The sequence below is a fragment of the Nematostella vectensis genome, chromosome 15 (genome assembly GCF_932526225.1).
Source record: "Nematostella vectensis chromosome 15, jaNemVect1.1, whole genome shotgun sequence".
NCBI lineage: Eukaryota > Metazoa > Cnidaria > Anthozoa > Actiniaria > Edwardsiidae > Nematostella > Nematostella vectensis.
The window spans coordinates 9949792-9974999 of record NC_064048.1 but is presented as its reverse complement, the minus strand read 5'-3'; the positions used below and the strand labels follow the sequence as shown (position 1 = coordinate 9974999).

Here is a 25208-nt window from a genome sequence, read left to right as displayed (position 1 = left end):
TTTGACATTTCTAAAAGTTAAATATATGCCTTTATTAAATTAAGGTAAGTTCGCTTGCACGTATAAGGAAATTTAAGAAGTCGACACTTTGGAACTGCAAGGAATTTGAACACTATTGATAACTTGCTCAGACAAGTATAATCGGGCACTCTACAAAAATGCCTATGTAGGGTCGGACCAATCCAGAGCTTTCTTTAATGCTTCCGGAATGTGTTGGTTGGATGATCGACGACTTCGATATCACGTACGCACTGAATAAATGTTTTTAAAAAGGTTACACCTTTCATTGGAGAATTAAACTGACATAAAGAATTAATAAACAGGGCAAGAGACAAAGTTGTTGAAAAGGCAACTTTACAGCTGATATATAGTACCTCGCTATAATTGTTTCAACGATAGAAAAAAACGGAGAGAGATTAAAAAGCAAAAGGCAAAAGGCCGTGGGGGGCGGGGTATGGTAAATTTTCTTATTCTCGTGTACTTCACGAAAACATTGGACATGTGCACTTGACGAAAAATGATTTAAATTCCACATAGGTTATCGTAAAACCCAGTATCGTAAAATCCAGGTTTCACTGCACAATACACAGTTGAACGAAACCGAACAAAATGCAATCCAATCGAACTCCAATCGTATCCAGCAAACGATTCGATTTTATTAGGTAAATATAACAAATGCAAAAATAAACTCTTTTCGAAGCGCAAATAAACATTAGTAAAGCTTACATTTCGATCCAGTTACTTTAAAATAGTGCTGGAATAATAACGTAGACCAGCCAAAACTGTAGCGTCCACGGGAATTCGGAAATCGAGAGCAAGTTTTGCGCGCGAGAGAAATCACACGTAAACTTGTAGACGTTTCAATTTGCGGTTTGCAGTTGTGGTTGAACAAGACCTCAAATGATAATTACAAAGGGGTGACATACGTAAAAATGAGACACAGTAGAGTATGAATGCGTTGCTACATAAAAAAAAAAGCTTTTCATTTGATTAAGGCTATTCAAGGTCAAACGTCTGGCTGGACGTGAGGTCTACAGGCCTTTTATAAAGTGCTGAGTTGGCAGAAAGACCCGCCCGCACAAAAGAGAGTAATGTCGTTTCCATTTAGCCCGTAATCAAATAATAAAAGATGAAATTAATTTGCGATAACAAAGCCTTACAGTTAAAATAGTTTTTTTTTTATAATTTTTCCCGGTTCCAACCGGGTTTTTTACTCATGCCAACATACTCTCTGGTAGGTCAGTGAAAATCCGGCTTCCAAAAGTCACTGCTAGACAGGCCAATACTTCATGGAGTTATAGCTCGTTGGACACTTATATAACAAAGTGTTGATAACCCCACAAATGTGGCTAGCATAAGGTATTGCCCTCGATTGCAACATACAATGCTTTGACGTCATAATAGATTCCTGTACTTCCTGTCGCCATTATTTGCAATTTATGACAATTAATCACGAGTTTTTTTTAAAGCTGATACAGATAGAAATCTCAATTTAAACACTTCAAAAAAAATTTTCTAAAAATTCCAGCGAAAATATGTTTCCAATTTCACAGTTTTTTCTGCCTTCTGTGGAGTCTTTCAGATCGCACGCGAATTTATAATTAAGTATGACGTAGGCCTAATTAGCTATTGACAATACCTTTTGTAATTCAGCCAATCAATGAATTTCTTCCTGCAAATTTTCCCGAATAAGCCGACAAAAGTAAACTTATTAAGGCCTCGCAGTGAATTCGGGATTTGAAACTGAAAGGCCCCGTATTGCTTCCTGTAGGGACCCTTGTGGCTGGGAACGGAAGAAATCTGGAAATAATTGTACAAAAGTGGACTTGCACGCCTGAAAAGCAGCCAAACATCAAACAAGATCCGTGGCTTCAGCTTCCAGAAAGCAAGGGAGTCTAATTAGCATTACACAGAAGACAAATTTCCCCACGCAACAAAGCTCCGTATTGAAGAGCTGCAGATAAAATTAACCAAGATTTACAACTCCAAAGTCCCAATCTTCCATTGCCTTCAGGAAAGCGAGATCTTTACAGCCGGTTCAAATATTTTTGGAACAGATTCTACACGCGAACTGCAAACCATGCCAGTTCAAGTCAATACACAATCCCACGAAATGGTGAAGGATTTCATCGGCTACAAACTACGGCAAAATAACATATTCCTGGAGGGATTTAATATGGAATCTCCGACCAAAGCCTCGAAGCATTTAAGAATTGTGGCTGATGAATTAATTGCGGACAACAGCGAGCTATTTCATTCTATGTGTGACCAACTGCATCTCACTCCAATTTCAACTTATCCAACTTTTGTTGGAATCGCCAATGAGATCTTCCAATCGGGCAAAAACTGGGGTAGAGTTGTTGCTTTTCTTGCTTTTGGAGCAACCCTTGCAGTTTATTGCGCCCAAAGAGAGGAATTACACGAATTAGTGAACGACATTGTAGAATGGGTCTCACGCTACATGGACCAAAACCTGTCCTGCTGGATTCGAGAAAATGGTGGCTGGGTAAGATTTCAACAAGTATTTCTCGCTTTAAAATAACCCTAACACTGTAGTAATTGTTTTAGGCGAGCATGGGGATTGTTTTGAAGTCCATGCATTTTTCTTGGATTTTTCAATGTTTTTTTTTTCAAAGATTTCCTCCTGTGGCTCGAGAGTGTTTACAAACGAGGGAGAATATTACCATAGTTGGAGCAAAATACCAAAAATATATATAATTTTTATACCGTACTCTCGCTGCCAAAAATTGAATCACAGGAAATAATGAAATGTGATCAATCTTGGTTCCAAGAGCTGGTACTTTCTGATGACCATTTTTTTGCTAGATTTTTACATGTTTTTCTTGAAATTCGACTCATTTCGGAAGTAATTCAGCGTTGTGAGACACATTGGGGACACTTTTTCCTCAAAAAACAAAATTCATAGACAGAAAACAATATTATGCTCGATTCGAGAACTTCCGAACATGCAGCTGAATTTCGAATAAAAATACTGTGGCATAGAAAAAATTAAGAACGTGACTCATATTTCTTAATTATTTCCTATTTTATGTTTTCACTTTTTACCTTTTCGCTTTTCACTCCAGTGCCAGATTTTTAAGTTACTTATATATTGCAAATAAAGCCCACAGAATCGAGAAAATGCTCGAGAAGTTTATTTATTCCGGAATTATGTACATTTATTTTCACAGAAATTTTTCCCACGGTTTGTAAACAAAACAGGACATATTTAGAATAACGGGAATTTTGCCAAAAAGATAACTTTTTTAAAGAAAATAGTTTATGGGTTCAGTACAGTCTTGTAGTATTTTTTTTGGTAGTAAAATTTCCCTGTGAATGAAAAATCCATTCGTGGTTAGATTTTGAGATAAAACATCTTCTTGTCACTGGTCATACATAACATAATTCCTGCTGGCCAGTATTTATCATGTTGTGATATAACAATAAAAATGTACCTTCTTCCAAAAAAAAAAATCCACAAAGCGAACTAAAAGAAATCCAAAGACAACTATTATTGAAACACCGATTTATTTATTTTTTGCTTTTTGTAATCTTTTGCTATCTGAACTTTAATTTGAATTTTCTTCCATATATGAATTTTCAAAGATTATTTTAAATGTTCCTGTCAAATGAGATGAAGAATTTGCATTTTTTTGTAGATAATTTGTGCTTGAATGCATGCCCCGTCTGAGACACTTGGTTTTTATGCATTTTAATGTAAATTGTTCCACTTTTTTTTCAGGATGGATTTATAGATTTTTTTCAACGTGAAGATGACTCCTCAGACCAGGATAGCAAGCGAGGGAATGGAAGATGGGGAATGGCCGCTGTTGCTGGACTGGGGATTGGAGCGTTGCTGATGTTGGCTTGCCGATAACTTTCTGAAAATTCTACATCCACAGGAGAAGATGGAATAAGAACTTTTGACTGTGGGATTGTATAAATGTATGATAAGGTTCAGTTTGTATAGTTGTGGTTATACACAGAGTGAGCCAGGAGAGAAAGCTTGGAAGTCACTGAACAGTACTGTACGTTCTCTGTTTTCAACACTCGGCGAATGATAAAGGATTGTAATCCATGTATAATGGTCCAAGATGGCTTTTGTATCTTCAATGAAGACATATAGACAGATGGTGGAACCTGGTTATCTGGAAACCCTTTTATTCAGCTGTAGTTTTTCTTGTTTTTTTGTTGTTGTTGTTGTTGTTTTTTTTTTCTGTAGACTGATTACAGATGTCTATACTCTATCAAAAGGGGGAGGTTTATATGCCCTTCCAAGGATCAGATAATTAAAAAATTGATGAGAGGATGTGATCCCCTAAGAAAAATAATATCAGAAAAACGAAATTGAGAAAAAAATATGCATTGGAAATAAGGAGACAACACATGAATGCTTTTCCTGCAAAATATATTGAGCATAAAAATAAAAATTATACCTGCCCCTTCAAATTCCTAATGATGGCAAATCTTGAATCAGCATTGTAGAAGATCAGTTAAGGGTTTTTTTTTTTGTCAAACCTTTTGGTTACCAGATATCCCAGTTCAACATGGTTGTGTTTTTTTACATATTACACAGTATATTTTTAATACATTGGGAAGAATTTTGTACTTGATTTGGTATAATGTTAGGTCATTGAATGGGTTTTTGACTAATTATTTCCATTTGACCTGGACCACTGAATTGTAGACAAATAGTTTTGTACATTTACTTACATATGGTTGTGGGTGTTGGAAAATATTATGGATAAAAAGCTTTATCATTATATATACTGATGGTTGGAAAAATGTAGACAATAGCAGAAATCCAGTTTAGCTTTATTTATCACAAGGTTTATTCATGGCAATGAGAACTTGGAGCTCTGACAGACATTTAAGTTTGCTTGACAAAGCAAATTTTGTCCAGTGCCTCCATCAGACATACTATTCGACAAATAAATAGGCCTTGCAAGAATTCCTAATCCTGAGATAGATTTGGTTGTTATACAGTATGAAAAAAGGTTCTCTGAGTTATTGATAAAAGTCAGTGTTTCATTGTTGTTGTTTCAACTTCTATAAACTCTACAACAAATCAGTCTTTCATACAGCCCCTTATTATCAGTGAAAAATAATTTTTCAAGGAGGCTTCAGAACATTTGGGGGGGGGGGAATAAAAAAAAAAAGAAGTGTTGGGGTGCACTGATATGCCCCTGCTTGTCTTTTCCTTATATTTTTTTTAGATATTATTGCCTTTTTTCTTTTAGAACTGTTAAAAATTGGAACTCTGTACCAGAAAATGCTTTATTTGCAGGCCTCAAACAGGCTGCAAATGTAAATTCTGACCATACCTAGCCAAGAATCCACTGCTGAGGGGTGGCTGTATCGGAAATAATTTCATGATGAAATTGAGGAAATAAATCATTTCATGATGAAAAAAATGTTGTGTGATTGAAATTTTTGGCACCCTACTAAGAAAAATACCCCAAACCGGCAAAACAACCCAAGTTTAATAAATCAGTAATACAGGGCAGAAACCACCCCAGGCTTTAATCAGTTTATAAAAGAGCCTTTTCCTATTTGCAATATCTGGAGGAGTGACCTCAGAGCATTGTGTTCAAAATTAATTATGAATTAACTATCAACAATGCTGATTAAAGCATGGTAGGGGGCTAAGAGCTATGACGACATTACAGTATTCAAGCCAATATTATGTAAGTTCCCTGGGGAGCTAGATGTGATTAAAGGCATTAAAAATCACCAATTAAATAAACTAACAAGATATATTTTAATATTTGTAAAAGAGTGGGAGCAAAAATTTTGCACTAAATTTAAACTAAGGATATCTTTAATAACCAAACATCTTTTTACATGTTTAAATAGAAATTTACAATCAGACTTTTAGAGGCTATGGATTTTACACCAACTCAGAAGTAGGCCACAGTATTCCTTCTGATTATATCTATAGCTAACAATTATCCTAGAACACCTTAAATCCAATGTCTACATGCAAAGCTATATACTGTAGCTACAATCCACAACAAGTTATTGTTACGCTTCTCCATCTTAGTACAATTTATAAAGACTCCTTCAATTGTATAAGCTGTCATACAGTATTCATTTAAATCTTACTAGGTTTTAGACTTGAATAGGAGCACATAAATTTGTATCTTTTTATGTAAACAAAACAGCTTTTCAAGTAATATTCTACAGGTGTGTAGCCAGGATTTTTTATGAGAAATTTGTGTAAAATTCGGTGATCCCAGGAGGGGTGTGTGCACCGTCTGACAAGATATGCACCTGTTTAGCAGCTTAGGCAAGAAACTTCATGGATGTCAGGCGCATACCCAGGCTTTGCTAAGGGGAGGGGGAAGCTGTCACAGGTATCATATGGAAAAAGAACAGTATTTGATGATTCTTCAATAATTTGGTGGCTTTGAGTAATTTGTGCACACTCACCCTAGGTTCACAAGGGGGTGTTTTTGTTATGGAATCAATAGTCTAAGTTATTCTAGTTATTTTGACCAGCAACACTGGTTCTGTTACACAGGGGCTAACAAGCCATTATTCTGAAAAGTAATGAAAGCAAAAAAATTCCCTAGAAAGCCAGCAATAAGGAAATAGCTGGTATCTTTGGTATTTTTTTTTAAACAAAAGTAAATCTTTTTAACTCCAACACTCATGGTAAATGGAAAACATTTCAAGATAGCAGAGATTTTGAGTTATCAAGTAGAAATGACTGAAAATTAGTCTCTAGATTGGGGTGGGAGACTCTCCAGAAAAGCAGCTGGGTGATAATCCAATCTTTTGGGGTTAAAAATTTTACCAACTGCTATTCCTTGGCGATGTTTAACAGTTTTTCCAATTCTGCTATCTCTTGGAATTAAAAATTCCTTCAAACACACCCAATTTGCTATCTCTTAGGCAGGGTTCAAAATATATTTTTTTACATCTGCTAGATTTTACCGTCTTTGTGGATTTTGGTGGGGAAAAAAGCCTGTATACTCTAAATATGAGAGAGGAATACAGAAAAAAAGACTGCAAAGACCGGAAAACAGCCGGCTATTATTTTGAACCCTGTTAGGGGCGAGAATTTCTGTTGACAACACCTCAAGTGCTTTCCCTTAGGGTTAAAATTTATTTTGCCGACGTTCACCCCTGTCTGTTTTATTAACCCCCCCCCCCCCCCGTTGGAGCTCAACTATAATTCATACTCTGGCTCAATTATCTGTGTACTTTGAATTTGTACCTAAGTATACTTATCTAAAGGCCATTCATCAAATAGTCTACCTTTGAGTAGCGTGGGCGCTGAAGGAAACGCAGCCATGGCCTTCCAATTTGCACAATGACAGCAAACAGAAACAGGAATCCGAAGCAAAGTGCTATTACCAGGGCTGATTTGCTGGTATGATTGTGTGGCTGTTTCCAGTGTATGTTAGCCTTGCCGACAGTAGCTGTACTTGACTGTGTTGACATTGATGTTAGCACTGTGCTTGTTTTATTTTCTGCAGTGTTGGGTTTCGTAGTGGTTCTGCGAGGGGTGGAAGATTGTTCTGTGGACATTTCTGCAATTAGATAAACAATCTTCAAAGATCAATCATATCACCTCAATCAAGATCGAATAAGAGTCAATAAGATTTGATTATTTCTAGCTCTCACAGTTTAATGACTAAATGTATTGGTGAGAGTGGTCACATATTCTATCAAGAATAAAGCCAGTCAGACAAAACAGTGTGCAATGATGTCAAATGTGTATGTGTATTCAAATCACCATCTCTTCCAGGGCCATAGCAGGGGGTGGGGCACTGGGGGCATAGGTTCAAAGGTGATATAAGCCCCCACGTTAACCCCACACTTCCCCTGACCATGGGGGTGGGGGTTTCAATTGACTAGGGCATATAAACATATCACACATTATTGAAAAAGAGGTAACTGTTTGCTTGTTTTTTTATTCTCTTTTTGTATAGTGTGTCATCAAAATGATGTAATAAAATTGTATGTTATAATAAATATAAAAAGTATAATAGATGCCCTTTCATTCAGTCAATCAAATAAGATTTTGAACCATGAATAATAAATAGTATCTTCCATGTTATATTAAATTAAAATTTAGTTCATATGACAGAAAGTAAACTGGATAAAATTAGTAACACCTTATGTATAATGCTTATAACGAAACAAAATATTTCTGAATATGGTTGAGAAAATTTTAATCAAACAAATTTGTTTTGATTTTGAACGAGAATACTAAATAGGGTTGTCATTCCTCTAATTACCAGTCATTATTCTGCAGAGCTCTAGATCATAGATAAAGAAAACAAGAGAAATCACAAACCTCTAGTGTCCACATCAATCGCTTTAGTCTTCATCATCACTCCAACCACGGAATTCGCAAACTCTTTTCGGACACAGTTCTTTTCAGGTTCACAATCGAGCAAAAAGCAATTAATCTTGCGGCTGCTCCCATTGTAGAAAATAAAAATATTGCAGAGGTCCTCTTCACAGCAAGCCTTGCTACAGGCAGCTTCGGTGGAGACGTTTAAGCCAGAAACAACAGTTGCCTTTTCATTCGTCGCTTTCTTCGATGCCTTGATGTCAATAATATAAGCCCTCTCTTCCTTCACCTCACATTTTGGTTTCTCCGTTTTAGCTGCACAAATGTCCGTTGTAATAGCTAGGAGAGTAGCTAAGCTAAGTAGAAGCGGTATAATAGCGATTTTCTCCATATTCAGATGACTCTTCACAGCGTTTTCCACCGAGACTTTTGCTCCTCCGCCATTTTGCAGTTCGAAGAACGGAGCGTCATTCAAGACACGCGATCAGAGAGACTGAGGAGAGCGGAGGTCGAACTGCATCCTGGTTAGAATTTTTTCAAGAGTCTGGAAATATACCAATATTTTTCCGGCAAAAAACGGGAACGGGGACAAAGAGGCGCCATGAGTAAGACGAATACAGGGAACGAAAAGGACGACCCAGTGGCGGATCTAGGATTTAGACAGGATGGGGGGGGGGGGGGGGGGGTGACCTTTTTGACAGCTGTCGCGATTATTTTTTTCTTCAGATTTTAAGGAATATATATTTCATGTTACAAATTCTTCTACAAAATTTCGAGAATACTTTTATTTTCCCTGTTTGTGAAAATCGCGTTTTTTATTAAAGTTTTGAATTACAGAAAACCACAACCATAACAGCTCCTCTTACTACGGACTTAACCGGAGGAAGAATTAGAAAAGAATATAACGCCATCTGTCATGGTTGCCCTGCCATAAAACGCTTACAGATCTCCATCCTGTCGACCGACACTATTGCGTGCAACCCAGCAAATTTTGCAAAAATCTGCCAGTTTGCGCCTTCTATTCTCGGGTGCAACTATATCAATCACAACACACTTTTAAAGCTGCCGGCGAGTTGTCAAAAAACTTGTAAAGCTCATGGCAAGAATCCAACATATTGCGTACTATATTGCAGGCGTGGCAAATGACTTTATTCAGTGAATGAAGGTAGCATCCTTTCGGCGTCTGGAGCTGACTTAGCTATTCCCACATAACCTCCTACGAGATACTAGATTCAGTAAATGAAGGCAGCATCCTTGATATTCGACATCCGGTGCTGACTAAGCTATTCCACATAACCTTTCTTATCCGAGCTCATTTATGAACTCATATGCCTATGCCCGCGGCAGTTGGTTAAAATCTATTTTTTTGTTGCTAAAGCTTTGCCAGTGGGGCATGTTGATGAGCTCCTCGCAGCTTCAGCTTGCTGCTTGTCCACTCTACTATGTGTGGGCATGAATTTGTCGGTTGCGCTCCGTTTAGCGTGTGGTAATATACACAAGTGCATATGTTTTTATAGGGAGTCTGACAAACGAAGAATACATAGATAGATATTTAAAAAGAAAAAAAAGTAAGGTGCTTTTTTTGGTCCGAAAAGGGGTGACATCACCCCCGTCACCACCCCTGCGACCCTGTACGTAAAACCAGGAACGCCTGGTAAAACATGTGTCTTACTTCAACCAGTTGAATATATACCTCGAATATACTTAGCCTCCCCGCAGGCAAATTGTCAGACCACAGGGAAACCGCGAGAATCTTAGAGATTCAGTCTTGGTTTTTAACGTTCAAAGACGCTTGCGGAGGAGGCTTAGAATATACTGTCGTTTCTCACAGCTTATGAAAATCTCTAATCAACTATCCTCGGAGCCAGACAATTGTCCACGTGACCATATCGTTGCACTCCCTTTACATATACGATGTTTCTTTCATGAGATTTTAAAATATCTATATTTTTAATCGGTCGAACGGACGGACATCCCGTACCGAAAACTTGAGAAAATTAGTTACCAATATTTGCTACCATATTTTGTATACCACCTTTGTATACCTTTTTTTTTCTTCGATGTCTGGCTCCGCGGATAGTTGATTTTAAAGCTACTATGTCATCATTACTGAAGTCATCAAAAACCTTTAATATGTTAACTACCATATAGTGCATATTTTTCTATTTCCATAGTACAGCTTTTAGGTTGGTTTATAGCCATTAGGTGAAGTTATTACATTTTGAGTTATTACATTTCGCTTTAAATATTTTATAACATTTTGCGTTGAAATGTTATTACATTTCGCGTTAAAGAGTTATCACATTTTGCGTTGAAAGTTATTACATTTCGCGTTAGGATTACATTTTGCGCTAGTTATTACATTTTGCGGCGTAACAGCTCCTCCAAGTACGGCAAATCCGAACGGACCTTTCCTCCTCTGTCACTCTCCGAGCTATCGTCCTCCCCATCAGCCTCTCCGGCGCATCGTCTATGCATCTAGAACCCCCCCCCCCCCTTGAAAAAAAGGACCCTCCCCTAAGAGATGAAAAAAATTAGGACCCTTCCTTTAGACATTCGAAAAAAGGACCCTCCCCCCCCAAAAAATCAGAGCCCCTTCTCCCGTACACGTATCCCTAAGCGGTTGTTGACCACGTATTCTTTCTATTATAGAGCACGGTACATCACGAATGGAAAAACATTAGCATATATAATAAAACATTATCGGAACAAAAAAGCAATTTATATATGATTTTAAGTACACGGTCCAATCAGATTATAATAGCAGGGGCATATATCAACCCACTATGCATAAAATAAAATGAAAAAAAATTCATGTTCCCTCATTCAACCGTATGTAACCAGATGGTAACGTGTGAGACGGAATTCTTTATCTTTGTTATCATACAAAACGTGTTTCTCTCGGTAGGCTTGTTACATCATTGTTTTAATTTTAAAGAGTATTCATATGTAGCTATTTATAAAAACGTTCTGCCTACAAGCCTGTTTTCCTGAGTAAGAACGCGAGAAAATTTAAACCTAAAACCCAAGGAAACGCTGATGAGAACAGAGGGAAAACAGTTATTAGAAAAAAATGTGTCTTGCAAATATGGACCTTACAGATGCTCCGATGAGTATAACCATCGTGTTGTGAAGTAGGAACCGCTTACTTACTGCTCATGGTTGAACGACGGCAGCGACAATAAATGTTCCCACAAAGCCGAGACTCCACCCTAAGGGGGTTAGTTCGTGCCCTTGTCTGACACGGCCTTTGTTGTTCGGATTTTTATTCATTATTGGAAAGCACATCAGGCGTTGACACTCCAAAGAGCCGTCTAAAAAAAGTTTGATTATTAACCAAATTCAATAAAAAATATCGCATTCACTCCCCCAAATCCGCCGATAGAATTAACGCTCCAGGTATTGAACCTCACGTTTTCAAATGTCTGCTTTATATTTATTTACTTATGTCTGCATGCGTACGACAGCAAAGTATATATGGCTGTCTGCCATGCTCATCAAGGCTCGCCTCAAGGGGCGATCACCGGCAGATTACGCTTCTAAGACGCAAATGCCCTCCGTGTAGTTGTAAGACATAGCACCAATATCCGCCGATGTGAAACTAAAAGCGCAGTCGGGAATCTTCACAGATCTCTATCGAATAACTCTACTCATAAATTAGTAAAACCGTCACTAAAGGCCATTCTCCTCAAGCGGAAATCTGCTTTTTGAAATGATTGTAATTTATATTAACTCAAGTCAATGATTTTTTATCCACTTTGCGGTGAGTGAAAGTGACGTTTTCCCCGCCCTTGCTTGAACGCTAGAGATCATCGACTGTAAGCGTGATTGGTGATCGGCTCAGACTCAATAATATGTTGCACGTAGAGACTGTTCGTATCACGAGCAGTTTGCAGCACATGTTTGCAGTGACACTCAAGAAACCTGAATACTTATTTTTATCAGCATGTACTTTTTGTTAAACTCGAGAATTTTCCTTTTCTAAGTACGGAAAATAGTCATGAGCTCGCAAGCCTTGCGTTAAGTAAGTAATAAGCATAATGTTTTTTTTCTTTTTCCCCTGTTTATGCATAGTTGTATTCAAAACACCACATGAGGGCATTGGTTTAGCTATTATTGTCAAAGTTTAAATGCCGAGAAAAATGTCATCCTTTTGTGAGCTTTTAATTGCTCATTTGTAGACAAAAAAAGCAAACGAGTCCCCTTGACAACAAGTTTCTAAAATAACGTCTCTCATAGACCAACTCCTACAAGCCTATATAATCATTCAGAACTGAAGAAAACAACTCGTATTTGAAAGTGAAAGTAGATAGTTTAACGGCAAAGAATTGAAGAAGGGATCATTTTTCGCATCTTGATTGATCTGGGAAAATAATTGAAAGTGACACTAACTGGCCACGTCACATATGGGTCCATCAGCAACAGGTTGCTTTTCAGAAAGTATTCACGGTATTTGCATGAGTTTCTAATCATTTTACCAGCATGGGGCAATAGTATAAGCCATACCGAACGAAAGATTAGTCTAATTTGGCTCAATTATTTACGGGAGTTTTTTTTATTATTATTACTCTGTCCGGGGCCTTTATAGAGAATTGAGAACAATATTTGATTTTTTTTCAGGTTTTGTATTGAATTCGTTAAAAAGGATCTTAACAGAAATACTTCCTTGCCTTGTAAAAGCTCATTATTATTTTCACAGTAGTTCTGTTAGCTTCCGGAAGCGCAGTTTGAGCGCATTTCCGCGTGAATTCTTAAAAATTCTAGCGCTAAAATCTTGCCATTTCCCTTTGATTACTGCATTTTAGAAGAACGAGTTTCCTAACAAACCCATACAAAGTCTCAAAAATGGACGCGACGCAGTATTGAATAATTGATTTTAGCATAATTATATACTTAATTTGCAAATTATACATCACGTCGAAATGGCGCGATTTGATTGGTTGACTTCTAAAATAAATACACCGGTACGGTTCAGCTGTTTCGTTGTCAATTTCTTTCACATGCAACGGGGGAACACCATCAAGAACCCGCAACGAAGAAACAACTTGGCCTGAAATTTCAATTCCGCCAAACTGGCAGGAAAAAGCTTGAAAATGTGGTGCTTTGTGTCGGAGCCGAGTGGGATAATTCATGAGATTTTCCTGCCGCGAAATGCAGTCGGCCAAGAATGCTTCGACCAGGTACATAGCTTGTTGAGGATCTACCAACGACCGATCCGTGCCATTCAGAACTGGATTTCTCAATGAGTTCCCAAAGAAATTAAAACAATATCTACACGAAAGGTTCCGAGCTGTTATTAGAGATTACTTTTCCAATGGCTTTCTGTTTTTATTTTTCAGGTTTGCGAAAAATTGCGCCTTGTAGAGAAAGATTATTTTGGGTTAAAATACAATGGTGGAAATGGAAATCGTTGTTGGCTAAACATGCGAAATACATTGTCAGTACAGCTAACCGGTAAACCACCATACAGACTTTATTTTCTCGTCAAATTCTTCGTGAGACCTCAAGAATTACAACAAGAAATTTCGAGGTAAGCGGGATTTAAACTGCAGGTTATCTGCAAACGTATTTAAATATTCAGCCTAACAAATTCCGTTGAGAAAATCTACGAATGGCGAGTTTTACTTCTGAGATAAGAGGAATTCCCCCTCGTGTATTTAAAATGATTTATTTAAAATAATTTACATTACTAAAGGTCTATCTTATTTGTTTTTGTTGTCTTTCAGGCATCAATATTACCTGACATTGAAGAGCTACATTTGCAATGGAAAACTTGATTTGTCTGCATCTCAAACAAAAACAATTTCTCGGATTTGTGCGCTTATAGCTCAAATAGAGACTGGAGACCATATCCCGGAGAAACCACCGCGATATTCGACTTTTATACCAAATGCTCTTCATACATTTTATTCAAAGACTTCAGACTTACAAAAGGATGCGGCAACGGAGCACATACAACTAGCTCATACGACAGTAAACGAGGCGAAAGTCGAGTTTCTGCATTTGTTGTCAAATGTTCCCGGATACGGCATTGAAGTATTTCGGGGTAAAACCACAAAAGACAAGTTTTCAAAAAAGCTTGAAATCTGTGTTGGTAATGATGGAGTCAAAGTTTACAGCGTTAATCAAGAATTCGACACAAAACAGGGAAGGGAAATTGTCCGCAAAGTCGTCGAAAAGAGGTATATGTTAAATAGCAATGTGTTCTATTGAAATATCATAGAAACGAGGTTATTACAGATACATTTTGTTGAATATTTTACACATATTATATATTTTCTGTTTCTAGGATTGATTTTCACTTTTTTATCTATATTCGCTCTGTGTTTTGAAAAAAATATTTCTTAACTTAACTCTTTAGTTTTATTCTAACTGAGAACTTGCAGCTTAAATTCAGCTTTCCAAGTTACTAAACTTTTGAGTTAGATATGCTGTATAAAATACAGAAAGCAATAAATTAAACTTATGAAAATAGTCAGCAATTTCCATCCAGTTCTATGCAGATTTGTCCTTTTCGTTGTAGGGACATAGAGGTAAACTGAATATCATTTTGTCTTTCAAACAATCAATGTCTGTCAGGTAAAGTAAATTTCTGTTAAAAGGAAGTTTGAGTGGATATGCTTTAAAAATAGTGAAGTGTAAAAAATGGAAAACTTTTAAAGTAATTTGTTTAATTTATCCATATTAGACAGCGGGAGTCTGCAGGTGAAATAGAAATTTGTATAAATAAAAAGTATTCCAGTGTATTATTTTAGGCACCTATCCAAATTAGTTTAAATGTCATAATCAATATATGTGCATTTTCTCATCGTGTGTGATATTTCAAAACCACTTCAGGTACACAAAAAATCGACTTCCTGTCTTGAATGCAAATAAGATTCAAAGTCGTTCTTATCATTAACTTTTCTAGCAGGAGAACAAATTAGGCCTTTTTAGCCGGGAAGTTCAAAGATGCCTGGATAGCATACTGCGGTGGAAATGAAAACCATCCTATATCTTTGAAACGTGATTAGAAAAAAATAAACACTTTTAAATTCTGACCACTTTTTGGGACTTCCTGTAGGTAGAACAGGTAATGATTACATGAATGCAAGTTGTGATAGAACTACGCCCATTATTGGGTTTCTTTGTGGTTTTTATCCATCGGCAAAACGTGAAGTTGTTTCGTCTGACTAACTTGCCGCTGATACGTACGCGCGGTATCAAAAAGCATCCTGAAGACCAGTGTATGTCATAGGACTGCCAATTATGGCGACTATATTACAACCGTGTATTGATTGAATTACATGAAGTGTTGAATCACAAGATAAGGGATAAAAGGTATCAAATAATATGTCAGACTTAAAAAAAAGAAATTTAATGGAATCTAAAAAAATGGAATTGGTGAACTAATGAGTATAATGTAGAGCAAAATTGAGAAATTTAAAGAAGATTACAAAAAATTATATTTTCTGATGAACAAATAACATTGGCAGCATCAATATTCGTCTTTTTCCAAAGATTTATCAAGGTAACGTTTTTAAACTTGACAAAAGCTTTTGATGTTTTTTTCTGTAGAGGTTTTGAGGTCTGATAAAAACAATCATTGGTGTCATAAAGTAAAGATTAATTTTCACTGTGTGATTAAGACAACAAATTGGCAATTGGTTTACTTAAGACACAAAAAAAACTTGAATATAGAAATATGTTTTAGTCTTTAAATACCCGCTTACCTAAGGTTATTTCAAATGCTGTTGGTATAAACTAGAATCGGAAAAAAAACTGAGGTAATTTAAAATGCTGTTGGTATAAACTAGAATCGGAAAAAAAAAACTGAGGTAATTTCAAATGCTGTTGGTATAAACTAGAATCGGGAAAAAACTGAGGTAATTTGAAATGCTGTTGGTATAAACTAGAATCGGAAAAAAACTTTAGCCGGTTCTCAAAAATACACGCTTTCATTTTTTTTTTCTTGCTGTTGGGGCTCGCTGTAACAGACAACAGACGCATGTCCAGAGGGGGTGGGTGGGGGAGCTCGTTAAAAGGAGCGATTTTTGCGCTTGTAGTACCATGGCAGGACTGTAAAAAATAATGCTAAAACTCTCTCCTGGGTTGTTGCCTCTTTTCTGGTTTCAATTTTAAGCATTTTATTTTCAACATATTCTTTCCTCCAAGCCGTCATGAATATACGAGGTTAAATTTAAAGTTAGTAGCCTGCTTTTTATGGTTAGTTTAGCTAAAATGACGGTCGTGAATCGATGTATATCCTGATTCTATGCAAGAAAAGGCTCAGGGATGGGCAAAATATTATGTTGATCAAAAAAGAAGGACTTGAGCTTAAAGCTGTTAAGCTTTATTGCAATGTCGTCTTTTGGTCGCAAAGAAACCGTCACTTTGGCTGCGAACATACTTGAGGATTATCCTTAACACACCATGAGTCACAAAACGTGAAAAAAAAATTAAGGGCATATATGGAAAAGTATGTCGTTCTTATTTTTGATATACATTTTATTTGCGCTCTAGCGCTGATTTTGCATTGAGAATTTAAAATACACTCTCTTTTTTTTTAAGAAGTCTAGTTTTCAGTTGAGGCTGGGCCGTTCTTATTTTTGGAACATTTTAAGGCTGAATATGTTCTTAACGATGTTCTTAAATTTTTAGTGTATAAGAATATGATAACCAATAAATTATTAGGAAGATAATTTACACTAATGATCAATAGCAATAATAAGGTTGTTACTATGAGCACAATTTGATTTTGTATTTTTGAAAGCATCAGGACTAAAAAGGAAAAATTTTTCTGCTATCTGGGTAGACAAATAGTTCTTAGCATGTTCTTAAAATTTGGTGAGATCTCAGGCTGGACGTTCTTATAAAAAAAGGTTCTTATAAAAGAGTATACATTTGCAATCTCACAACCCAAAGCTGATAAAAAGGGGCATGTTCCCTCAAGACGTTTTGATTTTTTACGGATCTTCGCTATTCTGCCCACTTACTACGTTTTTTACTGAGTGGTTTCACTCTCGATTAAGTTCTTACGATAAGTTTCGGATTAATGTCAATTGACAAGATTGGTTCCCTATGCTCTTAATCTACTTCTTCAGTTATCTTCAAACACCATAAAAATCAGTAAGAATCTTTTCGCTGAATATTCTTGTAAGATATACAGATATATTTCTCCAGCTTTAAAGGCCCTCCTATATGTTAATCACATCTACATAAAATCAGTCGTATATCGAATTGATGACAATTTAACTTGGAGATTGTATTTCTTCGCTATACTAGAAGATGAAGCTTTTATTTTTAAAGGAGACTGAGTGGTATATAGGGGCAAGAATATAGAGGCGCGCCTAAGTTTATCAATAAAATATGTTTGCTTGTCACTTGGTTCCCTTAGACGCAATTTGGTCTGATGGTTTTATTTCGTGCAGTGCTTTTATTATACAAACAGTAGAAATGTCTTGACGGTGAATAATGTTTTGCTTATGAAGATACAAAGGATGTATGAATTTAAAATATATAATATTCGGGCTAAAAGATAAAAAAGTATTAAGTGCATGTGGTTTTTACATTCCCGTTAAAAAGCAAATAGTAAGACATTATATGAAATTGTGCCAAAAATGCTTGCTTTTTTGAGGTTAGTGCTTTTTGCCAGCATAAGTAAAACTTGAGCTCAACAAATTATTGTTGATTATTAATGATTATATGTAAATTAAACATGTTCATTAACATTTATTATTTAATAATTATTACTTCATTTTCAACGATAGCACCCGTCGCACTTTTAAACGTCGTCTTGCTAAGGAGTGGCAAATGGCCAATCCGAAATTCTGAGACCCCAGAAGTCCGTCAACCCGGGAAATCCTGATACGCCGAAAAGTCCGTTTTGAAAATCCGAGAAAAGCGATATTGCTTTTATTAAGTCGGATCTCTAAAATCCTCTAATTCGAGAAACCTTACACTTGGCAAGAAAATCGATATTTCTAAGGAGAATTCGCTTTCCGTTTGCTAGCCAACAGGCCAAGGTAGCGCGGATTGCAACCACTACGTGTGCATCTAAATAAAGCCCTTCGGGCCGCTTATCGCGTAATCTGTCAACGCCTTGAGTATCCCGAGGGGATTCGTCTGTCACGGCCAGATATTGAGCATGATGGAGAAAAATATTACTGCTACCTGTAAAAGAGATGGGTAATGGACGATATTAGGGTAATCACTCGCTAGCAAACACATCCGCTTTTATTCCTTCAAAATGAACTCATCTATACCTTCAATTTTGAACTTGTAACTCTAATAAGATTGTTTTTAAGACTTATCCATTTCCTCCTGTGCTGTTTACAAAACCACCTTATTGTCTTTAAAAGCACGTATATAACCCAAAAGCTCTAAGCACTTATTGTTTACTATCCACATTTAATGGTTCTCTTATGTATACTTTTCAAGGTTTTGGGAATTTTTCTCTTTTATATTGCTCTAAAGTGCTTGTCTGTTTTTTATTTTTTATTATGGGCTTTTGTACACGGATGTTGACTCTTCTGACTTCTCTTCTGTTAACTTCTCTGAGTCTCCTGCTGAGTCGCCTGCTGGCTTCACTACGGTGCTTTTAATTATACAGACTAAATATGAAGCTGATCTATTTACTCTGCCTTCGAGCAATACTATTTCGCTGTTGCAATTATTGTTATTATTATTTTTACTTTTTGTTACCCCTTAGGTTGACAGGTATATGAAATTGTACTTTTTTATATAAAACGTTTATAGACAGCTGGTCGGTATAGTTTTGGGTTCCCTAGGATTGATAAGGTGACGTAGCCCTAAACCCCAGACCCTCGCGGTTAACCACAGGAAACCTGAAGAAAATACCTTGTGCTAGGCATTCAGATATGCTTGTCACTTTAAAGGAGGTCGTACTTACCTGCAAAAGAATACCAAAATACAAATATGTGGACATGATTTTCCACTAAACAGTAAATGTGTGTATGCTACTCAGTTCTCAGTTCGGTTTATCATTGTTTTCATTGTCGTTCTTTTCCTCGAAATTTAAAACTCAATGTGAAACCACAACGAAAAAATTGATTCACTTTGACCGTTCAACACAGAGCTTGTATTTAGATTATTGTGATACATCCAAAAAGGACAGTTGCTTTGTCATTCCAAGTAAACTGAAAACGTTGAAGAATAGTTTTATACAGACGGCCACACCTCTTGGCTTTATCCAGGTGTAGGAACCATTTCCAGAGGACACCTTTGTATTCAAAAGTCCAGTTCAAACCCCTAAAAAGGGTATAGTTATCTCTCGAATTTATAAAACAAAAAATCACGTGACATGACTCAAATCCAACATGGCGGTCGAGGCTGCGAAAAGGGGCGACTAGAAAACAAGAGCGGGATTTGGCTTCATTTAACGTATAATGTACAAGTTTGTTGATATCTAAATATGTTTTTCACAAGACAGATCTCATATGAAATGCTTATGAAGTGTTTACGAGTTCTTAAACCTCAAAACCAAGACCGAAGAAATGATTCCACACACACAAGCATCCAGAGAAGTTGACGAGTTCGCAATTAAAACCAAGATGGAAAGGAATGATTCCACCACAAGCATACTTGATCTGTTCAGCTCTGTTTTCATCATGATTCGTTTTACCAAACGAAGCTTTTGTGACGCAACGCGTGTCAATAGAGAAGGCCTCTGAAAATAGAAACGAAAAATCCTCGGTACCAGACCCCTAAAACGACAACGGTTTCTTCCTATGAAATGACGTCACAAAAAAAGAAAATACGAGACGCAGTCAAGTTGCATGACTGTTGCCCATGGCACGTTGTTTCGTCTTCTGGGCATCTACTAGAGAACAACTGCATGAAAAGCAGGACATCTATTTGTTTCGCTCATGCTGACACCATATGTGCGTGTGTCCTCTAACAACATATTGACCCTTGACCAATCAGAATACTCAAACCTTTATTATTCAGGAACGTCAAATGGTGGCCTGGTTCAAATTTTCAAACCGCTTTTTATCCTTTTTCAGGATAAACTTTGAAGATGTATCGACCGTCTCCTACAACAACCGCTGCTTCACCGTGGTCCATGGCAGCGGAGTGCAGGCTCAGCGAGTAACCTACAAACTCAAAACCGAGTGTGATGCTGTCGGACTTTTCCGAACATTCACCGAGTACCACACATTCTACCAATGCAACACCGTCAAACGTTCAGTTATCGATCAATGCACCCGGACGCTACTCGGAAGGGTAGCGACGGTATTTCTTCCCTCGAATGACATCGGAAAAACATATTTATTTGACGTCCAGCGGACTCGCCGACAAGCGTACAGCCATGCCTGGAGCGAGATGAACATTGGTCGCAATATGAGCCGAGTAGGCCGCGACAACCGAGGACGACACTCGATGCCCGAATACCGTCCGGTGCAATCTCCGCTGAGTCATCGAAAGTTCTACAGTCTTCGGAAGAGGGACTCGGGGACGTGTCGGAGAGAGCTCGGGGATGGTGATATAGAGAAGTTGAGCCCAGAGGAGTTGAAGAAGATGGTCTGGCACCTTCAGGACGCGAGGATTTGTCAAATTTGTATGGACGTTGAGGTGGCGACCGCGTTCTGCCCGTGTGGTCACGTGGTATGTTGCGTGGAGTGTTCCGCCCTGTGCAAGGAGTGCCCGTTGTGCCGTAGTCAGATCACGTATGCGCAGAGAGTTTTCTTTCCCTGTGAATAGTCCGTTTTGATAATGTTGCGCGCGCATCCAAAATGCCACAGATTGGCGGGCCACAGCTGATCCATAATGCGGAAAAAGAGGAATGTGACTCCAAAACCCCGCGAAAGTAGCACTCTGGCAGCAATTTCTATAGCGTCGTCTGTAAGCGCCACTCCGTACACTTTTTAAGACTGGCCCACCAGTCTGTCATTTAGAATGCGCGCGCAACATTGTCAAAACGGTCTATAGCGCCGTGTGGCGAGCCTTGAAAACAAGGAGATAGACCAGTTTTGGTGATGCTGTTTTTGTTTTCATTTCTTTTGCTAATTTATTTCTTGTTCATCTTTGTCGATATTACCGCTGCTGTTTTTGTTGTCATTTCTGTTGCTGATTTATTTCTTGTTCATCTTTGTCGATATTACCGCTGCTGTTTTTGTTGTCATTTCTGTTGCTGATTTGATTGCTGATTGCTGATTGCTGTTGTTGTTTGAAGAGCTGTTTTGGTTTAACTGTTGCAGTTATTGTTGATGACACTGTTGTTGTTGTTACTGTTGTTCGTGGTGGCTGCTAATGCGGCTGTCTTCGGTTGTTGCCATTTTAGCTGTTTCTGGTATTGTTGGTTGTTCTACTAATGCATTTGTTACATTTGTAGATTTTTTCTTGTTGTATTTGTTGTATTGTTGCTTTTTTCCTCCCATTTTTAATTTTTTGTTGTTTTAATGGCGTCTCGCTACTTTGTTCCATATCTTACCGTACCTTTGTTACCAGCTATTGTTTTGCTACCGTTTATTATTTTTCAAATCTATACTTTAATATAAGTTAATTCTAGCACTTACATCTTATTGCCTCTACGAAAGGGTCGAGTTGAATTTACAATTTACGAGGTTGAATTTAACGGAATTTAAAGGCTTGCCAAAATAGAATATAATTTCTTATCTTTATCTCTCCTTTCCCAAACAGGGGGGAGCGTGATTATTCATAATTTCACTATTATTTTATCATGTTTGCTTACAAAATCCTCTGATGGAATGTATGAAAGTATCGTCTTTTCTATGTCTTCATTCAAGAAGTTTTCATCGGAAATCAAGCCTCTGGGTTATTTTCTTTAAATTCTATACATTGCAAAATTCTAAATTTCTTCTAAGCAAATTAATGATCGATTTAAAGTGATGACCTGGTTTGCTTTTTCCCGCATGTGATTATTTCATTCAAACGTCTGAAAAGTAAGCTTAGGTATTTAAGAAATTTCTGGTTCGAAACATTTTCTTCCTAGGCGGCTAGCCGGCGTCAAGGCAAATGCTTGATTCTTATTAGCCCCGAAATATGTTAAAAGTAATCACTTTATAAAAAAAAGTATTTTTAATAATAGACCTAATTTTTGAGAAAGTAAGGGCATTGTTAAGGTTGCTTACCACTTTGCTAAGACTTATTTAGGCTAGATCCGATCTTTATACGTCAATCTTTCACTCTGAAGCTTGAAGCTTGTTCTGAGTAAACATGTTTACACCTGGTCGCATCCGCGAATCAATGTATCGTAGCCCGCAGTGATCATTGAGTAGAGCAAATAAGGCTGGATCCGGTCTCTGAACGCCATGTGAACGTTAATAGGTACATAAACAACCATTCTTAAGCTTTCTAAAGATGTGTTTAGTGGTCTGTTTATATTTACGCTTATTTTATTTATTTTATTTATTTGATACCCATAAAGCACTGCGGGTTACGACACATAGATTCTCCGATTGCAACCTTATTTGAAATAAGTGTATGATGCTAGTGTGTAGACGAAGCGAAATGCGTTCTGCTCATATGACTCTATCAACACATCCATGAAATTATTTATAGACTACGGAGCTTATATTTATTCTGAGCCTGCGTAGCATATGTAAAGGTAAGAAACAAGTGTGCATGGGCGGGTGGTTGCGACGGGCTGGAAGTTCCAACCTATTTCTTGTCTTGTACTAATCAATCACATTTCTTCGTTGTGCGAGGTTATGTGGCCTATGGCACGATAATGGGATTTGGCGATACAACAAATGTGATTTTAACTCTTCCCATACCATGCGTTTGCTACGTAGGTGCTTAGCCCTATGAAAAGATTATAAATAGGGAGTTACGTTACACGCGTTACACGCGTCACACAGTCAAATTCACGTTGTGTGACCTATTGTAAAATTGTGAATATATATTTATCGAGTTTATTTAACATGACCCACTAAAACGTTAAATAGAAATGGGGACGAATACATTTGCCCCACAATCTAACACACGTCAGCCTTCCCATAATCCTTTAGTCTGTATCATAAGGGGATTGGGTACTAGGACAATTTAATGCCAAAGTGACGAAGATGTGACGTCACATTGCACATATTACTGCAAGAGCTTTATTATTACGTAATAAGGATTTGTTCCTTGATTTTAATATAATTATTGCTAAGCCTTTAGAAATAGTTCAAAATAATAGTGTCTAATAGATTTCTAAAATAAAAAGATAAATTGAACAATTGTAAAAAAAAAGATTAGTCCAGATTGTTGCCAGCGATGCTAATATTTCTATATTGCTGTAACCATTATTATTGTCATTATTATTAATTGAATTTTAATAGATAAGAGAAAAGGAATATAGTGTGAATGATTATTTAGCATTTGGATTTCACGCCAACACCCTCCCTCCCCTCCCTCAAAAATTCATTTAGCAAATCGCCCAGATTAATACATAATTGATAAAGACGTCGGAACCTTTACGCAATAAAACCATTACACAATAATTCCTGCTTGTAGGGGTAATCAACTGTTCGACCGCCGCATTATGCAAGTCGATCAATGCTTCTAGAACCCAGCTCGATGCGCTTCATTTAAAATATCGAGAAAATTATGACGACCTATTGTTCTAAATAGGGACGGCAGGTCAAATCATAAAATACACCACTTGACAACGAAACAGGTAAGCTCTAACACTGACTGATCAGCTACTTACTACTTTTAGAAAAAACTAGAAAGGCGCTTTAGAGATCAACGCCTTTATGAATCATTGGAGTAAAATCTTACTTCGGCAATGCACTGGAAGATGATAAATAGAAATTAAAAAGGATTTTCTATAATAATTGCAGAATTTTATTTTGTTTAGGAGTTTTTATGGTCTTTGATCCCGCTGTAAGGGAACAATCAAAAGTTCACTACAACCCGCTAAAAACAAGCAGGTTCCTATAGTATTTTCTTGACTATACATTATGGGAACAAAATACGAATATATAAAGCAGGACACTTTCCTTTTTTATATTTTCACTGTCTATTTTATACTTTATTGACAAACAAATGTTTAAGCATTCCAGTAGTTTTGTTCATTTTTCCCTATATACTAGAGCGCGCGTTATGGAATTGGATTGCATTGTTTGAAAAATCTTTCAAAATAAAATTAAAAATAACAAAGCTGTATTCCTTCGTTACAATGAATTTGTCCAATGTAACAAAAATGCAAACAAAATTCTTTTATCTTAAGCAAATCGTACCTAGTTTTCATCTAAAGTAATACTTATTAAATTCTAATCTATACGAGAGGATTGCATCAAGGGTAAAATAGCCACAGGTAGCCTGGCGTTAGCGAGCGCAAGGGCTAGGGAAGATGGATAAGACACCGCGCGCCGGGGATTGGGTTGAGGTGGAAACAGGTACTAAGAAAGAAGTCTGAAATAGCTCACCGATATACACAAGATACATCCATTCTATTTCTAAACGGAAATATGTTAGGTAATATGTTAATCTATATATTTTTGGAAATATGTTAGGTAATATGTTAATGTATATATTTTTTCAACGATAAGAAGCTTGAAATTCGTAAGACGCCTCCTGACGCCAACACAAATCTACAGAAATAAAGCAACCAATGTTATGTAAACGTCGCCTTTTAGATTAACGAATAACAACTCAATCACTTTCAGCCCACTTATATGAAGGCCAAACTCTGCCGCTGACCCTCTCTTAAGAAGATGAGCCCCTTGGGGGGAAATGAGCCCTAAAGCACTTCTCTTGCTGTCAGCGGTAATAATGGTGGCAGTTAACGCAAGAAAAGCACGAGGTTAGTCACTTGATGATGTCTTGACCTGTGACGTATGTACCGATATCCACTGCGCCACTCAGGCTACCCATGATGCAGCGGTGTCGTATGTAGGGGAGAGATTGTGGGAGATTTAATCCCACACCCTCTTCATTATCAGAAAAAAAT

At 37.1% G+C, this 25208-nt stretch overlaps 4 protein-coding genes across 6 annotated transcripts in view; 3 read left to right on the top strand and 1 right to left on the bottom strand.

The window, feature by feature from the left end:
• The first annotated feature begins 1675 nt into the window (after nt 1-1675).
• Nucleotides 1676-5033, top strand: LOC5514524 (bcl-2-like protein 1). The gene is made up of 2 exons (XM_032384097.2): nt 1676-2506; nt 3743-5033. Exons 1-2 carry the CDS (start codon nt 2081-2083, stop codon nt 3875-3877), a joined length of 561 nt encoding a protein of 186 aa, XP_032239988.1. The 5' UTR covers nt 1676-2080; the 3' UTR covers nt 3878-5033.
• Nucleotides 5034-5803: 770 nt separating this feature from the next.
• LOC5514525 lies at nt 5804-8801 on the bottom strand. The gene is made up of 2 exons (XM_001634689.3): nt 8309-8801; nt 5804-7538 (listed from the first exon to the last, which is right to left on the bottom strand). Exons 1-2 carry the CDS (start codon nt 8697-8699, stop codon nt 7237-7239), a joined length of 693 nt encoding a protein of 230 aa, XP_001634739.2. The 5' UTR covers nt 8700-8801; the 3' UTR covers nt 5804-7236.
• Nucleotides 8802-13273: 4472 nt separating this feature from the next.
• On the top strand, nt 13274-23607 carry LOC116619411 (E3 ubiquitin-protein ligase MYLIP). The gene is made up of 4 exons (XM_032384169.2): nt 13274-13488; nt 13648-13838; nt 14035-14490; nt 20314-23607. The coding sequence occupies exons 1-4, from the start codon at nt 13402-13404 to the stop codon at nt 21008-21010; spliced, it is 1431 nt and encodes a 476-aa protein (XP_032240060.2). The 5' UTR covers nt 13274-13401; the 3' UTR covers nt 21011-23607.
• A 138-nt stretch (nt 23608-23745) lies between these two features.
• Nucleotides 23746-25208, top strand: part of LOC5514562 — a 47784-nt gene continuing 46321 nt past the window's right edge. For 2 of the 3 annotated variants that reach the window (XM_048722675.1, XM_032384170.2), the window contains exons 1-2: nt 23746-23930; nt 24925-25061. In XM_048722675.1, the coding sequence (XP_048578632.1) occupies nt 24992-25061 (70 nt within the window). In that variant the 5' untranslated portion in view covers nt 23746-23930; nt 24925-24991. Of the gene's footprint in view, nt 23931-24403; nt 24734-24924; nt 25062-25208 lie in introns of those variants that run through there. The other variant, XM_048722674.1, reaches the window with a different exon arrangement.

Bases quoted from the DNA above. Each gene is read 5' to 3' on its own strand.
- LOC5514524 (XM_032384097.2), top strand. From the start codon at position 2,081: ATGCCAGTTCAAGTCAATACACAATCCCACGAAATGGTGAAGGATTTC. The intron at 2,507-3,742 runs GTAAGATTTCAA...CTTTTTTTTCAG, and splicing joins TTCGAGAAAATGGTGGCTGG to GATGGATTTATAGATTTTTT.
- LOC5514525 (XM_001634689.3), bottom strand. From the start codon at position 8,699: ATGGAGAAAATCGCTATTATACCGCTTCTACTTAGCTTAGCTACTCTC. The intron at 7,539-8,308 runs GTTTGTGATTTC...ATCTAATTGCAG, and splicing joins GATTGATGTGGACACTAGAG to AAATGTCCACAGAACAATCT.
- LOC116619411 (XM_032384169.2), top strand. From the start codon at position 13,402: ATGTGGTGCTTTGTGTCGGAGCCGAGTGGGATAATTCATGAGATTTTC. The intron at 13,489-13,647 runs GTACATAGCTTG...TTTATTTTTCAG, and splicing joins GCCAAGAATGCTTCGACCAG to GTTTGCGAAAAATTGCGCCT. The intron at 13,839-14,034 runs GTAAGCGGGATT...GTTGTCTTTCAG, and splicing joins TTACAACAAGAAATTTCGAG to GCATCAATATTACCTGACAT.